A 19,255-nucleotide genomic window follows, 5' to 3' on the forward strand; every position below is an offset into this window, starting at 1 on the left:
TGTAGACAATTTCTTATCATTTCACACCACTGGTCTAATTGATTTCAATCGATATAAAGTAGTTTCCGTGTCCTTCATTCACGAACGGACGGATATAAGTGCTCTAATTACAGAACAATTGCTCTAATATCTCATGTTAGCAAAATATTTTTCAAAATACAGTAGAACCCTTCTAATCCGTCACCTTTGGGACTGGAGTATGGTCGGAACGCAAAAAAGGTTGGGTTATCAGAAAAAAGTAAAATAAACAATCTTCCCCCTTGTCCAGTCTTTGTAGCACTGCTAATTTTTCATTTAATGAAAGAGTAACGTATTTATGTTTCACTCCTGACATGTTGAAAACACACACAAAACTGTACATGTACACACAATGTAAAACATATACTGTAACGAACACAGAAAAATGCCACGGATGGTGAGTCACCGATGAGTTGGGACAAGTTTCTCGACTCCGACCACGGTCAGATTAACCGGAGTGACGGACTAGCCGAGGGCAGACTAGAGGGGTTCTACTGTAATAGAAAAAAGATTAGAAGCCTTTATGGAAAGAGAAGTGACACTTGAACAATTTAGAAGAAGCAAAGATACCTGCAGAGAACATTAAAAAATATATTTATTTCTGTTTCATTGACTATAGCAGAGCATTTGATTTAGTTGATTACACAAAACTTTGGATATATCTTAGGACAATGAGTATTCCTAAGTGCATCATTGTTTTACTAAGAAATCTCTATACCGGTCAAGCTATGATAAAAACAAAGCAATAATACAAAATGGTTTAAAATTGAAAAAGGTGTTAGAAAGGCTGCATTCTTTCATCATATCTTTTCAATTTGTATTCATAATATATACTTTGTAATGCATGTCTGGAAGATATGAATATAGGAATCAAACTTGGTGGAATGAAGGTCTACAATTTAATGTATGTTGATGATATAACTTTGGTGATAGAGAACATAAAAGACTTAAAAGCTCTTATTCCAAGAGTAAAAAAAGAAAGAGTGAAAAGGCTGGATTATTTTTAAGTCTAAAGAAAACTAAGATCACTGGTACAGAAAAAAATGTGATTCAAATTAATGATGAAACAATAGAAGTTGTGGATAACTATTTATATGGAGCACATGTTGACAAAGAAGACATCTGTTCTAAGAAAATTCAAAAAATAATAATATTAGGATGAAAGGCAATGAATAGCCTATCTACAGTTATAAAACATAGAAATATTTCTTTGAGAACAAAGTTCAAACTTGCAAATTCTCTTGTATTCCCTTATAATATATCTGTATGGCTGTGAAACATGGACATTATGTAAGAATGAAAGAAAGAAAATTGATTCCTAAGTTTTGGTATTAGAGAAAACTGTTGAGAGTCTTTTGGATAGCCAAGAGAACCAACCATTCAATCTTATTAGACCTAAACATTCACTTAAATCAAAATCATGAGGCTAAAACTTTTGTATTTTGTCAACATTACATGTTCTAATTCAGTGAAAAAGATGCTTATGCTTGTCAAGGTAGAAGATGAAAAAAGATGAAGTCATTAATGCACTAAATGGATGGATGGTGTTTTAGAAGCTAAAGACAATAGTCTTGAAGATCTTAAAGAACTTAATCTACTCAGATCCCATCAGAAGTCACTTTTCCATAGAGTTGCCAGGAGTCAAATATAACTCAATGGTACCTAACATACAGTATTCATTATTCAAATAAAACTGGTATATATTATAACTTTTCTCCTCTGTTCAAATTATATTATTTATATTTATCACTAGTAGTAGCCAACTAATCATAGTAACAAATTAATAATTTTTTCAGCAACATTATGTTTTTTTTAATAATGGCAAAATTTGCTTAGAAATTAAAATATTCTAAAAATTCATAAATTTTAATTATAATAAAATTCTTAAGCATTACAAATGTTTAATTTACCATATTTTTTGATGAACAATTAATTATATTTCCTTGTGATGTAACTTCTTGCCTAATAAACTGTACTTTTTCTAACTGAGCCAGAAGTTCGCGTTTTCTTTGTTGAAGTGCTATTAAACTTTTTGATGATAAATTCTAAAATAAAACAAAACTTATTGAAATGCAAACCACAAAAAAATTTTAAACTCATCAATAAATAACATTTTTGTAATAATTTTTGAAAAAATATTCAAATGCAGAACTCATTAATAAAAATTAATAAAGAGAATATTTGAAAATAAGACTAAAAAATTTAAGATAAACTAAGCCTAAACAATAATGAACAATTTATCACTATATTTATTTATTTCAATTAAATGTGAAAAATTTGATTTTTTCAGATAGAAATGATTTGTCATAACTGTAAAAAATAAATATATATATGGCATAATTATTTTATTAAACTATGATAATTTAGTCCATTGATATATTGAGTCTAAAAATAAACTCTCAAAAAATCAAAATTTTCTACTAAAATACAAAATATTGATTTTATCAAAACAGATCATGGCAAAGATCACTGTATTTTGAAGTATAGACATAAGAAAATTGTACTGAAAACTTTAAATTTTGCCAATCAATTCTTATACATCAATTTATGAATTACTATTGAACTTCTGAGGGAAAATCCCAGTTTGTTAGAGTTCCTAATTACTTATTTTTGTTCAGTTACATTTAGTTTAAGGCAACTATTAGTACTTCACACTCCTGACCATGAAACAAAAGTAACTTTAACATAAGCTGAAAACATATCATAAATATAATAAATTTCATTGTTGAATCATCATTACAGAATTGTTAGAACTAGAGTTACTGCCAGCAGGAAACACAATATTGATCCACAAGAGTATGTAAATGAGATAGATAGTACTTATAATGTCATTATTCTCCAGATGTTTCACCACCTGAAGAATAAGCAAAATGAGGGAGAACTTCTCATCCTAAATTCCTGAATTTTTGTTGAGTGATTTTTTTGTATGGGGTTTTACATTGTCATATTGAAAGATGATTCCTTTTTCTATTTTCTATTTCTAAACTCTGGATACCTTGATTGGTGTGACTTTATTTAACTTTTTCAACTGTTGCCAATAAAGATCTGCAGTAATCATTTGGCCAGGGTTTAACAGCTCAAAGTGCACCAAATCAGGGATACTCCATCACGTCAAGAAGCACCTTTTTTCTTGTGTATATTCAGTTTTAGAATTCCTTTTGATGGTTCTCTGACAGATAACCACTGCTTTTTTTTATGTGGATTATCATATATCACTCATTTTTCATCTACTGTGATGATACTTTCAAGAAAAGGTTCATTTGTATGTCTCAATAGCAATGAACTGCAGACATAAATTTGTTAAAACTTTTGTTCATCAATTAATAAGTGTGGAACCTATTTCCCTACTTTGTAGACCTTCCAATTGCTTTTAAATGTACTTATGTTGTTGACCAAGAAGCACCAATTTTGCTAGCAATCTCTTCAATCAATTGTCCAGGGTTTTCTTCAACAATGACTTTTAAAACATCATGATCAACAATACTTGGTCTACCAGATCTGGGCATAACTTTCAGACTAAAATCACCCTCACAAAATCTGGCAAACCACATCTGGCAGGTTCTTACTTGTATGGCTCCTTGATACACACTGTTGATATTTCTTGCTGCTTCTGTGGTCTTTAATCCACAATGAAATTCAAATAGCATAGTGAAGTATGTGTTCTTCATTTGATTCAAACATTAAATTGAAACTTAATAAAAAACATTTTTCAAAATATGTTTTAATGCAAAAATCATTTATCTCAGCTTCTGCAACATTATTGGATCATCTTGTCTATTTGTGTTCTTATAAAATTATATTTTTAAGCATAACATCAAATCAAAATAATAAGATACATTATAAAATATATCTATCACCTTTACATCTATTATAATAATTTATTAAATGAAAACAACAATGCTGCAAAAATTTTCATTATTCAAGAATTTAAAAATAAAATTATTCAATATTGATGTATTTCTGTTTACAAGTTAAATTACTAACCTGTATAGAATTTAGTTGTGGTCCACATATTTTCACTGCTGATGAAGGATTCTCTTCTATACTTGATACAAGGCCTACAGTAGAGATTGATAGTGATACTGTATCTTGAATTGTACATGGCTTGGAAATATGGCCTACATTGAGGCTAAGTTTTGTTGTAGGAAGAGCTGCAATAGCAGCAGGAATTATTCCCAATATTTGAGTATTAGCAGTAAGGGGAGGATAAGAATCTGAGTTTAAAATAGTACCACCAAAAGTATCTGCAGCAACATGATAAGTACCTGAAGGAGGAATTAGTTGAGCAGGCCCAATAGGTTGAAATGCTGGTGTTTCAGGATTAAGAGCATGTGATGTATTTTGAATATCTAAAAAATATAAAATTTCATAAATTTAATAAAACTTATATTAGATTCCACAAAAAAGCCATTAAAAATATTTATTATTACATATGTTAAAACAAAACAATTTTTAGAAAATTTTCAAAAATTCTCAAATAGACAATACTTTAAAACATATCTTCTCATTTTATCCCTTTCACACACATCAAGAAATAACAACCATAATGGCCATTTTATCAAATATATATATATATTTTTTTTTAATTGATTGTGCCATCATCAAAGTAAAGATTTTAACATTTTATATATCGAGGCAGATGAGAAGCCTCTAAAGAGAGGAATGAAGTGAAAAGGACATTTTTTAAAATATTGTCAAAACTTCTCAAAAATTTACAAAACTTTTGAGAAGTTTTGTAAATTTTCTAAGTTTATACTTATTGTCCTGGTCATTTTATCAAATATAGAACTATGTAAAAAATAATAAACATTTTTGAACTATAGTAAAACTTCTCTAACTTAAAGCACCAAGAGGCAGGAAAAACTTTGAGTTACAGAAAATTTGAGTTGGAAACAATAGAATGAAAAATGGCAATTCTGAATCAGAATAGATTTCTATTTTTACCTCTCTTGCATTATATAAGGAATCTTTGATAGTTTTTTGTTTTAAACAGCCCATGTAATGGCTTTCAACAAAATGTTCAATATAACTGTTGGAGAATAACAGTTTTGCAGGTAGTTCTGAGATAAAGCAAAAAGTCCTCTCGCTTTAGACTGGAATGTTGTCTGCAAATGGGTGTTGGAGAATAGATACAACTAACTGTCTGAAATTTTTTGACTAACTATTGTAGCACGTCTTGTACAAATAAAATGTTTGTTGCTTGAAGTGCCATAAGTACTATAGTGCCATTCTTCTTCTTCTTTTGTCCCTAGCTGGCATTTGGTTGCGGGCATCTGCGCAACCAGTATGCTGCTGTGGGTGCCGCAGGAAGTCGAGCTTTCTCCACAATGCCCCTCCAATGCCCTCGATCCATGGCCGCCGCTTTTGCCTGGTTCAGATCAAACCGTTGGTTCTTGAGGTTGTCCTCAACGTGTTTGGTCCACGTTTTCTTAGGTGTAGAGTGTTGGATTTTCCACAGAGTAGGTAACTGTCGGAAGAGCAGTTGGTGGGGAATTCGATTAATATCCATTCGGCACACATGGCCAAACCATCTCAGCCGTCGCTGTTGAAATTTATTTTAAGTACTATAGTGCCATAAGTACTAAACTGTTTTTTATGGAAATGCTTTCCATATATCCTGAAATGTCATACTAGATTTGGTTGCATTTGGACTACTAAATATCTCTCCAGACAGTGCAGAATAGGAGTACTTGAATAATAATCACCCAGTATATTGAAAAGTGTTCTAACCAGAATTTTATACAGAAGATACAAAAATATATTTTAAATCAAAATATATAATTTTTCTTATTAAAATACAAAATTACTATATTTTAACATATTCAGTTGTAAAATGAATCATCGTTTTAATGTATAGACCTAATAATATTTATACAAAGAAAATGTACTATAAATGATAATTGACAATTCAAATCAATTAATCAAAATTTTTGCTAAAGCAATTTTTTTAATAACATTCCTTTATATAACCGTATTTAACCTTTCATTTTTTCAATAAATAGTTATATATTTATAACATTCATGTCTAGCTTATTGTTGTTCAATACATTTCATAATATTAAAAGAAAGTGCTATAAACTTTTCCTCTCATATTAACTGGAAGATTGACTTTAAAATATTGTCTACAATAGTGATTCTCAAACTTTTTCGATCCACCGCCCCCTTTGTTCCATAAAGTTATACCCAACGCCCCCTAACCCATTTTCTCTTGTGTGAGAAAAGGATTGGAAATATTCTTAGGAAAACTTTTCTATGAATCTCACACTTTGTGCCCTTACTGTACATTGTTCTCATCATCTGGAAACCATTAAACGCAATGTTTCCTCTTATCAGCCCCAATTTTGCCTTTGGTCACCGTTCAATACCCTGCCTCTATCATAGATCTATTCATCGCGCCAGAAGGGGGCGTTATTGCTTACTTTGAGAAACGCTGAGCTAAAATAAAAGTCAATGTGTTAGAAATATTCAAGTTGTGATCTTCAATAAAAAATAAAAAATATATAAAATGTAAACATTTTATATATATTCCGTCGAATTTTTATATATAGAATTTGTCTGCCGTCGCCCCTCTATATTTCCTTAACGCCCCCCAATTCTCTATGAGCCTTCTACTGCCCCCCTGACAGCCTCCAGCGCCCACAAGGGGGCGTTATCGCCCACTTTGAGAAACGCTGGTCTACAATAACATGATCTTACAATTTATGTGGCAATTTTTTTTAAATTTCCATCTATCACATTACGTTCAAATTTTATTATATTGTAATTTATTTTACATTTTTTTGTGTGTTTTTGTTAATGTGATGAAATAATTGAGGAAGAAAGTATATCATCATTATAAAAACAAATATACTTTTGATAAAATTAAAATAATACATTTTACTACAGAAATGAGAAAATTTTAACAAAAAAATGCAATGCATATAAGACATTCTGAATCCATTAATAGCAAAAAATTAAAAATTCAATGGTAACTGGCTAATGATAATAAAATTATTAAAATTTAATATTTTGTTTTAATTTTAATGATATGGAATAATTTTAATATTTTGTATTTTCAATGTAATCAAGAATATATTTTTAATAATATTAATAATTTATTTTATTCTAAAATAAGACAGTTTAAAACTTACTATCTTTCAGGAAACGTCCTTCAAATGCTAAGATACTATTTGAATCATCTACACCATAAATAGAATCTGTTGAAACCAAACTAAAATTTAAAAATTTTAAATCAGTTAGATTAAGTAATTGTATTCCTGCAATTAAAAATTTCAAGAAAAAATAATTTAAATTTTACTGAAATATTTAAAGAACTTCAAAATCAATATCAGTATAATGTTAAATTAGTATAACATTAAAAATGATTTAATTTTCTTAAATCAATACCAAATTTAATTAATAAATATTGTTGAAATTACCAGTTTAAATATGAACAAGCACAAATGATACCATGTATAAATCATTGAAAAGAAACACTTGAAACTGGCAAAGGAGTCATAGAAATTTTAATTAAATGAAATTTTTACATTGCCATCATCAGATCTACATTCGACACTTTTGTTCTGATAATGATGAGATAGAATGTAGTAATCTGATAATGAGAATGTAAAAACCCAAAAGCTTGGTAATCTGATTAAATTCCATGACTTCTTCACCAGTTTTGAGTTTTTCTCTTCAAATATTACCAATTTATTTTAAATTTGATTTTAGGCAGATAAATTACTTAATGATTGAGATAATTAGCACTATAGATAAGCAATGTCAATATCTGTTAATTTAATAATAAGATAAATTTATAATTTTAATTAATTTATTTATCTGAAAAAGAACAGCTTAGAATGGGCCACTTTATAAATTCTGAATAATAAACATAATATATGTTGTCATTAATACCATCTTAAATATACTAAATAGATTTCTTTTAAGCAATATAAATTTAAAAATTCACATATAACTAGTGATTACTCATTGTCATGTTATTTGAGTAATTCGTTTAGCTCAAAATATATATCCAAAATATCCAGTCAGTTGCAACTTACATATCCTGAAAAGGAGCATATACAAATATAAAATTAATTAATAATCAAAGACTTTAAGATAATGTTAATATATTACTGAAATTACTGATTATATTTTTGATTTATTTTCAAAGTGGCTAATAAATTATTTAATGACTTAAATAACCTGAAAAAATTAATGTTGCAATATTTAAATACTTTAGAATATGAACATTTTTTGATTCATAAATATGCAAGATCCTTATACATATTGTTTAATCTAAGTATCTTTATTCTATGTAATAACCATTTAAAAAGAGATAATGTTTAATGTCACCTGTATCCTGCTAAAAACTGTTTAGGCAATTACTTTCTATTTCATCCATATAATATGGTGTCTAGTATTTTATTGAGAACTACCTTTATTTTAAAAATATACTTAACTTCCAAGCAATAATGTCATTGTATTCAATAAACATAGAATTATGACTTTTTTGTGAATAAAGTCAAGATCATAAACTTGCTATAAGACTGCCTAAGATAACATCAGTAAATTATAATCTCTGTTTATAAGTTTTAGCATAGAAAATCCCAAAAGACAATTTCAGATTTTCCTGCAAGTTGTCATTTTAATAAAATCATTATATCTGATTATTAAATAATCAGTTGTTTGAATTTATTTCAGTAATTTTTTGGTACACATTATCATTGTTTTTAAATAGTTTAAACAGATAACAGGTCATTTTTGTTATTAGTTTTTTTCATTCTAGAAATTAACAATTTTGAGATTTTAATAAATTCAGTTGTTAAACCTATTATAATATTGAATAATTTATTTGGATGTAAATTTAAGAACTTGCCATGTTTACAAAATATAATTCTATTTACTGAATATAAAGCTGTTTTCTTTTAATGCTTTTTCTAAAATATAAAAAAGATAGTATTCCTATTCATCTGTTGTTTGCAGCTTTATTACAGTAAAAATTAAGATCATGACTAGTTAAAAAACTCCAAAAAATTATTATTTTGTATTAATATCATATTAATTATATTTTAAAAAATACATGTTTTAACCAAAATTAGCTTTTAAAATGAAACTATTCTGAAAACATAATTTTAATAGTAAATTATTTTCCTCTTACTTCACAGAAATATTTGTAGATGGTGATCTTAGCCCATTAGGTGATGAAATAATTCCAGATTCTTTCCCCTGAACAGAAGAACTAGAAGTTCTAATAGGAGTAGAACCTCTATGATTTAAATTTCGTTTATTTTTTGCTCTATATCTGGAAAAATATCAAATAAATTTCTTTAAGTAAATAAAATTTCCTGAAATTCTAAGCTTCCTAAATAAATTTATATTTTATATACTTTTCCATTTCTTCCTGAGAATGTGCAAAAGTGCAATTAGCTCCACGAGGACAACTTCCACGTTGAGTAAGATCTCTACACATACTTGTTTTATATTTTGCATTAAGATTTTGTCTATCTTCTTGTAACTTTCGGCTACCAAAGTTCTGAATAAATTCTACCAAACCTTTAACAACAATTCTTGCAGCTTCAAGTGCACTTTTTAAATCTTCCCAAGAAGGTACAACAGCATCTACATTAGAAATTGATTACATATTTAGTTTTTGTTAAATTAACTACATATTTTTATTTCATTTTACAAAATATATTAAACAGTCACCTGGACTAGGATCAATTCCAGCAAGAAGTTCTAAATGAGAACGTAAAACAGAGAGATTCCCAGGATCACCTGTTCGTTGCAAAGCTATAACTAATTCTTGAACACTTTGAGAAAATGACTGTGGTGTTTGTAGCTAAAAATACATATTAAAAAGTTTTTATATTTACAAAATTTAAACATTAGTATATATAAAACATTTTAATATTTATATTAACCTTATCAATAATTGACTGCATATGTGATTTGTGTGCAGTATCACCATACAATAAAGATGACCATTGTTCCGGAGCAATTCTTAGACCAGCTTCAGTTGCTATCTGCACAATTTGTGCATCATGTTCTCGTCTTAATGCTTCATATGTACGAAATTCTTCTTTTAATTGCATTAGAGAAGAATCTCCTTCTCGTTTTGAAACCTATTAAATAAATTGTTTTAAAATTCTAACAAATTTTTAATATCAATAAATTATTATTATATAATATAAAAATAGAACAGAAACTAAATTGTCTTCATTCTTCTATTATGTCCAATCACCAGGAATAAAAGTTTTCCTTCACAAAGGTGACTTTTTATTTGAGGCTACATCTCTGCAAAATTCTGTAAAACAGTTAAACTTAGCTTCTATATTTTTATATTGTGAAATGTACCGTACCATCTGCCTTTTTATTTTGAATTATTATTATTATATTGCAAATGTTCTGCTCAGCTAATGATGGTGCCAAGTGCTACGCTGGACTAAACTCAAAGTATAACTACCCAAACAAGTGTAACATTAAGCTTCAGTTTATTGGTGTATGAATCTGCCTAGAAACTTCCTAACAATGTGACATGTATTCAATATTGCAGCTTTCTGTAGTATCATATATATGTTTTTATTAAGGTTTAATGTTTCTAGATTTTGGTGGAGTGTATGTGGTATGTCACTCTATCCTCCACAGTTACCTTATTCCAAATGAGAGTGTAGTGTACTTGTTGATTTTTTCAATATGTATTCATGTTATGAGTGTTTGGAATGGAGATGTCTATTTTATAAACAATCTTATTGCATTTGTCAATAAAACTGATGTCAGGCCTATTGTGATGAATTGTTTTATCTGTAATTATGTTTTGAGAAAAGATTAAATACCTTGTACAGATACTGGAAGAATATATCAATAACTCACAAAACCTTTGAATATCCAGTAAAATCATCCTATGCCTCAACCACGGGGATAAGAGCAGACCTTCACAATGCCAAAATGATTAGACTCTCGCACCGCACAGAACACATCCGATCACTAAAAACTCTTGAGATATACAAGGCCGGATTATGTACTAACTGTATCAATTCCAAAGATGCTATTAATATATCTCAAGCTTGGAAGTTCTGTTATGAGGGAGACCACAACCCCACACCCCTATTTAATGTACACTTATGCTAGTTTATCTTATTACTTATGTTAGTTTATCTTATTTTATTGTAATTTATTTTCTTTTATTTCATTTTTATGTATATAAAACTTATAATATTTCGTTTGTGATATGAATGCTGCATATGGTAATGTTACGTATGCATCCATGGCAATGCACGTGCACAACGTTCTAATGTTTTTAAATTCGTTGCATAGAACTGTTCTTAGAATCTCAGCATTTGTAAAACCTGATGAAGACTGAATATTAAGGTCAAAAACGTTTGTTATTTCAATTAAATAATTTTACTGGACATTCAAAGCTTTTGTGAGTTATTGATCAGTAATTATGGTTCTGTCATAGTATATTTTGTATGTGTCATTTTCTATTACTGTCTGTGGAGTATATTTATAGCATGGTACCTGGGTGTTGAATAATCTGTGCTTGTGTGCAAGCACTTGGTATAATATATTTACTATTTGATTATGCTTATGTAAATAGTCTGTGCTAAGAGCTTGCAACCAGAGATTATATATGCCGTATTGTTTCTGGCAGAATATGGCATTTTCCGCAAGAGTCATTTGTGAGTGATGTATCCTTCAGAATGTGTTTTCTGCAGTTTTTAGTGTTTATGGCCTAATCTTGAATAGCAACCACAAACTCCCGAGTCTCTCCAAACAGACAGCCCAAAGTCAGCTAGTAGTTTGACACAGTTTTGTCAACATAGTCCTAAGATAGGTTATGGGTATGTCTGCCTTGAAGTAATTTTTGGACCCATGACCACTTAATGGTGTCTATGTTATTTATGTGTTGAGCAATGTCTAACAAGGGGATGTAATTATAGACATATTTAGGTTAAACAATGACTTTGTTGCCAGAGTAAGTATGAACTGTACATGAATGTATAAAAAATGTTTTGCTTTTAAAATAAATATTGTTAGGTAGCATTTGTTAATTGCTTTTGACATTGACTTGAAACAGATGGATTTTATTGTTTTATTATCCTGTTTATTGTTTATTTTAGTTTTCTAAAAATAAGTTAGTTTTTCTCTTTGACAGTATAATAAATTTAAAAATACCAAGAATAAAGTGATAATTATAGTTTTAGGGAAAAAATAACATTGATACCACCAAGATTCAAAACACCAACCTCACAATTACGAAATCAGCACACCCCACCAAGCCACCAGCCACTTTGCAAATGATAGGAATTTCAAAGATTTTAAGTGATTTTCAATTTTCAACCTCAATTTCCTCATTTAATTTTGACTGCTTGACAATGTCAGTTGTTTGGGATGCACTATAATGTGGTAATCCAGGATTAAGAGAAAGTTGTCTCTCACCCATGTTCAGCTTCAGATCTGAAAGACCCACCCACATTGTCACTAGATGGGATTGTAACATTGCCGTTTTGTCAACAGGAAGTTCTTGTGATCTTACTTTAATTTTTCCTGACATCAGCCTAATTAGCACATTAAGCACACAATATAACATTTTTATATTTTTGTCCAAGGGGGAGAAACTGTGGACTCCCGATAAGACTTCGGCATATATTTGAGATCAAGAATAAGATGAATTAAACAAACTAAAAATAAAATTTAATGAAAATAATGAACATAAAATTCAAATATGTGACTGAACACGGACAGCTTCTAAAGTCTCTATCTAAATATGAGAAAGAGAGTTTACATCAACACTCTCTACTATCTCAGTTGACAAATGTTGATCTTTTCGTTGGGCTGTCATACAATTGATCTTTGATTGATACACTTCTTATGGAGAGGTTAATTGGTGATTCTCAGCTGATGGCAATTTGATTGAATTCCTAATGAGATGGAGATGTATGTGGGTTTGGAGACTGATGATGGGCAGCCAGAGTGGGACTATGCTCTCTTTCTATGGTTTCTATCAGGCAGTTTCTTCTATGGCCATCTACCATGAGTTTGTGATTCTTTCCCTTTTATTCTAAATTCCTCTCCAATTGGATTTTAGGCTTGGTAACATCTGACGAGATATTTGTTCTGACAGAAATGGGCAGATGTTCATCGGAGATGTTTCTTTTCCAAAGGAAGTTTTACTTCCCTTCTCACGAACTTGACAGATATGTGTTAAATTCAACATTAATTTAATATTTTAACAAATTCTTAATAAAATTAAAATATTCAGTCTCTGGATTTTCACAATAACCTCACCAAGTTAAATCAAAATCGGTGACCCAAATGTCATGCTATCCCCTTGTAAGTGTTATGAATGTATGTCTCTTTAATCCGAAATTTAGTTTGGTAGACTATCATTACAGCTTTCAGGTTAGACACTTTTTTATTGTTTTCACATATGCATTTTGGGCTTATATAAATGCTAAGCCCCTCTTCAGTGCAATACTACAAATTATTGAAAAAACAACAATTAGTAACATTTTTTAATAATTTTCATAAATGATACCATTTTGTCTCCTTCCTTTTATCTCTAACTGAATTCATTTGTTCCCTTTCTAACTAATAATTTTGATTTTTTAACTCATTAAACCATTAAAACTGTTCCAAATAAAATGAATGGAAACCTCTCACAATAAAAAAACAGCAAATGAAGAGGAAAAATATCACAAATGTGTACAGTCTTATCATTATAACCTTCTTTTGTCTCTAACTGAAATCTCAATTGAATATCATTAACAGAAATGTGGTAGACAACACACACATTAACCCAAGTCAACTTGAGATGGACTATTATATATGCCTATGAATTTTTTATGGAGTATACCAAGAAGAACAAAGGCAGTGATGGGCAATCAGTAAGTCTGTAATTATTGCTCTGACAAACAAAGAATGGATACAAATCATTGTGTTAATAGAGTCATTTCACTGATCTCTACACAGACCATCCAACCAAATAACAGATATTTGTTTTTTCTTTTTTTAATTTTATATTAACTCTTTTTACATTAATGAATAACCTAATCAACACTTCACTTTATTTATTTTATTTAGAACCACCAGTTGATAGATAAAAGTGTATTTTTTGCAATATTTTACCTATTATTATTTTGGGAATGTGGACAGAGTGACAAGACAAAGTTTGCTGTAAGAAATAATGGAAAAGTTCTTCATTTTTAAAATTTTGTTTTACAAAAAGTTCCAAATACAATATATAGTTGTTAATCTGATTCACATTGTATAATATACTAGCAGATCCCTCCATGCATTGTTGTGGCTCAAAATGTATCTATTATAAATGTATAACATCCCCCGTAGAGGGGGGAGAATTTTTCAAAAAATCCCTTCTTGTTGTACATTCTCTTGACGTACCCTATTAAAACGCAATCAAAAACGCAAAAAACTGCATCTAAAATAGTATAAATAGAAGCCAAGTTCTTTACGGTACGCCTTAATCCTGTCCATCTCCCCCCCAGTGGGGGAAATTTCGACACATATATTATATAAAAACACGTGTGTATTCGAATGCAGCGTTGTGTCAAAATTTCAAAGGAATCAGTAGGAACAAACAAACATTACATTTTTATTTATATAGATAGATGATGATCTGCTTTAGTTCATCCTCACAGAAAAGCAAACTTGAGGCGTCATACTCGTAGTGCCATCTGTTGGAGATAAAAGCCTTAACCCTAGATGATATCTTTTAATTTATATGAATGTTTAACGGAATAATATACAGCCTATGTCCACCCTGAAGTTCCATTGTAAATATTGGTGAAAGAATTTTTGAAATCGGATGAGTAGTTTCGGAGATTAGCCCTTGCATACAAACTTACAAACATTACCTCTTTATAATATTAGTATAGATGATTCTTGAGATTTTTCCATTCATGTTGACACTTGACTAATATGTTTGACTAGTGAGAAACACAAAATTTTACAAATCTTAGTTGTGCTTATGATTAAATAAAAGTATACTTGCTTACTGGAGACTAAATTCAATAAAATAACCGATGATGGACGCTTAATGCAATTGAAAATGTTCTTATGTTATTAAAGAATTATGCTGGACTTTTGAATGATTTTTTATTTTATTGTGCTTATGATTTATTTTTATTGGTTTACACTATATCTTAATTTACTAAAATTCATTACTATTTTATTAATTTACTTTTATTAAAATAATTTTTTATTGGTTTTTAGAAAGACATTTAAAAATAAAAGATTTAAAAATATCTTTTCATTTTGATTACTTTAAAACAAATTTCAAATATTTAAATATAAAAATTTAATTTATATACTTATATATAAATTTAAATAATACATAATTTACAGTATACAGTAGAACCCCTCTAGTCCGCCGTCGGCTAGTCCGTCACTCTGGTTAATCCGACCGTGGTCGGAGTCGAGAAACTTGTCCCGACTCATCGGTGACTCACTGTCCGTAGCATTTTTCTGTGTTCGTTACAGTATATGTTTTACATTGTGTGTACATGTACAGTTTTGTGTGTGTTTTCAACATGTCAGGAGTGAAACGTAAACACGTTACTCTTTCATTAAATGAAAAATTAGCAGTGCTACAAAGACTGGACAAAGGGGAAGATTGTTTATTTTACTTTTTTCTGATAATCCGACCTTTCTTGCGTTCCGACCATACCCCCAGTCCCAATGGTGACGAATTAGAGGGGTTCTACTGTATTTTAAATTTATTTACAATTAAGATTACTTTTAACTTAAAACACTATCTTGAACTAAGCTGTAGAGTTCTAGTATTTACTATTATAAAATTTGTAAAATTAATTACTTATAAAAAACATCAAGATAAAGAAAAAGCAATACTGCTATCACTATATTAATAATAATTATATATATTTCATGGTTGTTTCAACAATAACAGATATAAACCTTGTTCACAAAGAAGTTTAGTTACTATAATCTTAAGATAACATTTTTAGTATTGAATTTGATTAACTAAATATAATGGACTTGTCAGTTGTCTATTTGGTGAAGTTTGTATATATTACATAATAGATTTCTAAAACCATGAGTTCATATTTTATACATATTTTTATTACTTATGTCACTGTCAATGTTAATTTAACATTAACTATAATCAAATGTGAAATAAATGACTTTGTAAGTATAAACATTAGAAAAAACTCAAAAGGGGTTAAAGGAGTAATGATATTAATTTGGATTAAGCACTTTGAGATCTTCAATCCCATCTTCAGATCAACAATGTTCAATGCTCTGACAATTCAAATAGAACAACTGTTCTTACATAAATTTTTGAACATAACCAACCAACATTACAAATATGAACATTTCTTTAAAAAACTGATAGATATTTTTAAATTAACAATACTTGAGATAAATACAAAAATCATAACAAACATGAAATAATATTATCCATACATAAACTAAGAATCAAAAATAAAAAACAAAATAAAAATTAACCTTAAAGGCAGATAGGTAATGTAACTACTTAAATTTTAGTAATTTTCCATAAATTACTAAAATTAGTAATTTATGGAAAATTATCTACAGTCCTAGTAGAATAGATCTTCACAAAACAGAAACTGCTCCTCAATGGAAGGTTACCAAGATTCTGATGAAAAATCCAGCAATGAGCAGCTTAACTTTTCTGGCAACATTTGGTAATGTCATCTGTTATCATATTTTATATTAAAAACTTTTTATATTTTTAACTATTATAAAAGCTTAATTTTCATGGTAGGCATGGGTTTTATAAAGAAAATAGTAAATACTAATAATGAGTAAAATTGTCATTAAGTCCGACCCTACTGGAGATACACATGACCCTCATTATGTCCCCACCCCTCAACCTTTAACCACCAAAATTTAATAGCATCAATCCCCTAATAAACAAACTTCCCTGCAAAATTTCAGAAATTTTCAACGAAATGCACAGGCATAATAATATTAAGCTTCGAAGAGGGTGAACAAAATCATGCTCCCAATACACAAACATCCATACATACAGTAAATGCCCCTAAAATTTTTGCATTTCTCAACATTTCAAGGTGTCCTGAGCCCAAAAGTGTAAAAATTTTGAGGGTTTTTTTTTACCAATCACCATACTTTCCTAGCTGTTATATATAATAGCCAGGAAAGTAAAAATACAAGATATTTGCCACTTAGAATGGCTGAAGAGTTGACCATCACTACTGCCAAACTTTCAATCATAAATTAAAGAAGAGAAGGAAATGAATTAGATCCTTGGGTATGACTTCCCTACAATCACAAACCTGCCATTGAAAACTCAAGATTAAGCTTCTCTCCAAGTCTTCAGCTATTTATATTGTACAAACTTCTATAATAAAATAAAGACACTGAGTTCAGCGTAACATGCATATGTTTTCTATTGCAAGTACTTTCAACAAACTTATAGTCATCGTCCTCAGGCGAATACAGAGGTTTACCGAAAAATTAAACGGAAAGCTTGTTCGGTTTTCGAATTATATTTGAAGATTATATTTGAATATTTGCTTCGTGTTCTTAATGGCTTTGACAAAGTTTCAATTTATATTTTATACGTAATATTCTACATCGGATTATTTCCATTTAATTTTTCGGTAAACCTCTGTATTCGCCTCAGGACGACGACTATAAGTTCGTCGAAAGTGCTTGCAATAAAAAACATATGCATGTAACGCTGAACTCAGTGTCTTTATTTTATTATACAATATTTTGGCATGAGAGTCATCCTATTGATTATAGAGTACAAACTTCTGTAGTAGGCCTCACTGACAAATGTATTTTAACAATCTTAATGTCTGTGCATACTACTGAATAACATTTTCTTTTACTGCTTTTTTTATTCTTATTTTATGTTTTTTTTGCCATTTTCAGTTATGTTACCTGTCTTTTATTTTAGTTTAATTTGTATTTTGTTTTTTATTTTTGTTTCTTAGTTAATGAATGGACATTATTATTTCATGTTTATTATAAGTTTTGTATTTACTTCAAGTGCTGTTAATTTTAAAATATCTATTAATTTGTTAAAGAAATGTTTGTTCATATTTGTAATGATGGTTGATTAGATTCAAAAAGTTATCTATAAACAGTTGTTTCACTCAAATTGTCAGGACATTGAATTTTGATTTGAAGATGAAATTGAAAATCCTAAGAAGCGTTTAATCCAAATAAATGTCCTGACTCCTTTAATTATTTCAAGTGTCTCTTTCTAACAGTGACAATAATACAGTAATAAAAATATAGCTGTTAAATATGAAATCATGGCTTTAGAAATTCACTAGTTAATCTACATAATTGAAGGACAATAAGCATGAATAATTTGAAAAAAAAAACAAAAAATTATGTTGTCTTCAAATGAAGATCAAATAGTTTTTCTAAAGCAGTATATGACTAAAATTAGTTAATTTTTTTAATATGGAATGTAAAAACATTAATATTTAAATAAATGAATAAAAAAACTGTTTTGTAGTTTAAAGGTACACAAATTTTTTATAATTAATATAAATTTATGAAAAATTTTCAAAATAATACTTTCACTTTTGTTTTTTTAATCAACTAGTTAAATAAATAAAAATCATAGCTATAATAATTAAAATATTTCAACAAAATGTAAGGAAATATTTCAAAAATTAATAAATTTTTCTTTTTTGTAATTTTAGAATTATAATTTTTACCCTGACTTCCCTAAACCTGTTACCAACGCACAACGCATATAATATATAAACAGCGGGTGACAAACGTTTTCAAACTATCTCACAGTTCTTCCTCAGGTCAACTAAACTAGCTTAGGAATGTTTCTGAACGAAGCATGTGGAATTCAACGGGATTGAATGTCATTTCAACGAAGTCAGTCTTGCTTGACATGTGCAGTCATGAGCTGGTGGAGGTAGCCATGGGTCAGCATCTAATAGGGAATGCCAGGCCAGCGACAGATTTAGCTCCTCCTTCCGGCTGGCACATGTGGCCACCAGGACCACCTTAAATGGCTAGAATACATAGCCACTTATAAAGCCAGCCAAGTAGCCACATGTGTCAACCAAAAGGAGGGCTGTTGCTGGCCTGGCAGTCCCTATTAAATGCCGACCCATGGCTACCTCCACCAGCTCATGACTATGCATGTCAAGCTAAACTGACTTCGTTGAAATGACATTCAATCACGTCGAATTCCATACGCTCTGTTCGGAAGCATTCCTGAGCATTCCTAAGCTAGTTGACCTGAGGAAGAACT

General features: G+C 29.4%; 1 protein-coding gene across 3 annotated transcripts in view; it reads right to left on the reverse strand.

Annotated features, from left to right (window-relative positions):
- Positions 1 to 1,904: 1,904 nt before the first annotated feature.
- The window catches only part of LOC111614677 (roquin-2-like), a 40,864-nt gene continuing 23,513 nt past the window's right edge, over positions 1,905 to 19,255 (reverse strand). Inside the window, exons 4-11 of one of the 3 annotated variants that reach the window (XM_023356044.1) lie at positions 9,921 to 10,121; positions 9,706 to 9,838; positions 9,387 to 9,618; positions 9,158 to 9,301; positions 7,149 to 7,228; positions 4,284 to 4,367; positions 4,003 to 4,076; positions 1,905 to 2,063 (exon numbers count right to left, since the gene is read on the reverse strand). In XM_023356044.1, the coding sequence (XP_023211812.1) occupies positions 1,920 to 2,063; positions 4,003 to 4,076; positions 4,284 to 4,367; positions 7,149 to 7,228; positions 9,158 to 9,301; positions 9,387 to 9,618; positions 9,706 to 9,838; positions 9,921 to 10,121 (1,092 nt within the window). In that variant the 3' untranslated portion in view covers positions 1,905 to 1,919. Of the gene's footprint in view, positions 2,064 to 4,002; positions 4,368 to 7,148; positions 7,229 to 9,157; positions 9,302 to 9,386; positions 9,619 to 9,705; positions 9,839 to 9,920; positions 10,122 to 19,255 lie in introns of all 3 variants that reach the window. The other 2 variants (XM_023356043.1, XM_023356042.1) reach the window with 2 other exon arrangements.

The sequence above is a fragment of the Centruroides sculpturatus genome, unplaced genomic scaffold (assembly GCF_000671375.1).
Source record: "Centruroides sculpturatus isolate CEXI.00-Female unplaced genomic scaffold, Cexi_2.0 scaffold2235, whole genome shotgun sequence".
Taxonomy (NCBI): domain Eukaryota; kingdom Metazoa; phylum Arthropoda; class Arachnida; order Scorpiones; family Buthidae; genus Centruroides; species Centruroides sculpturatus.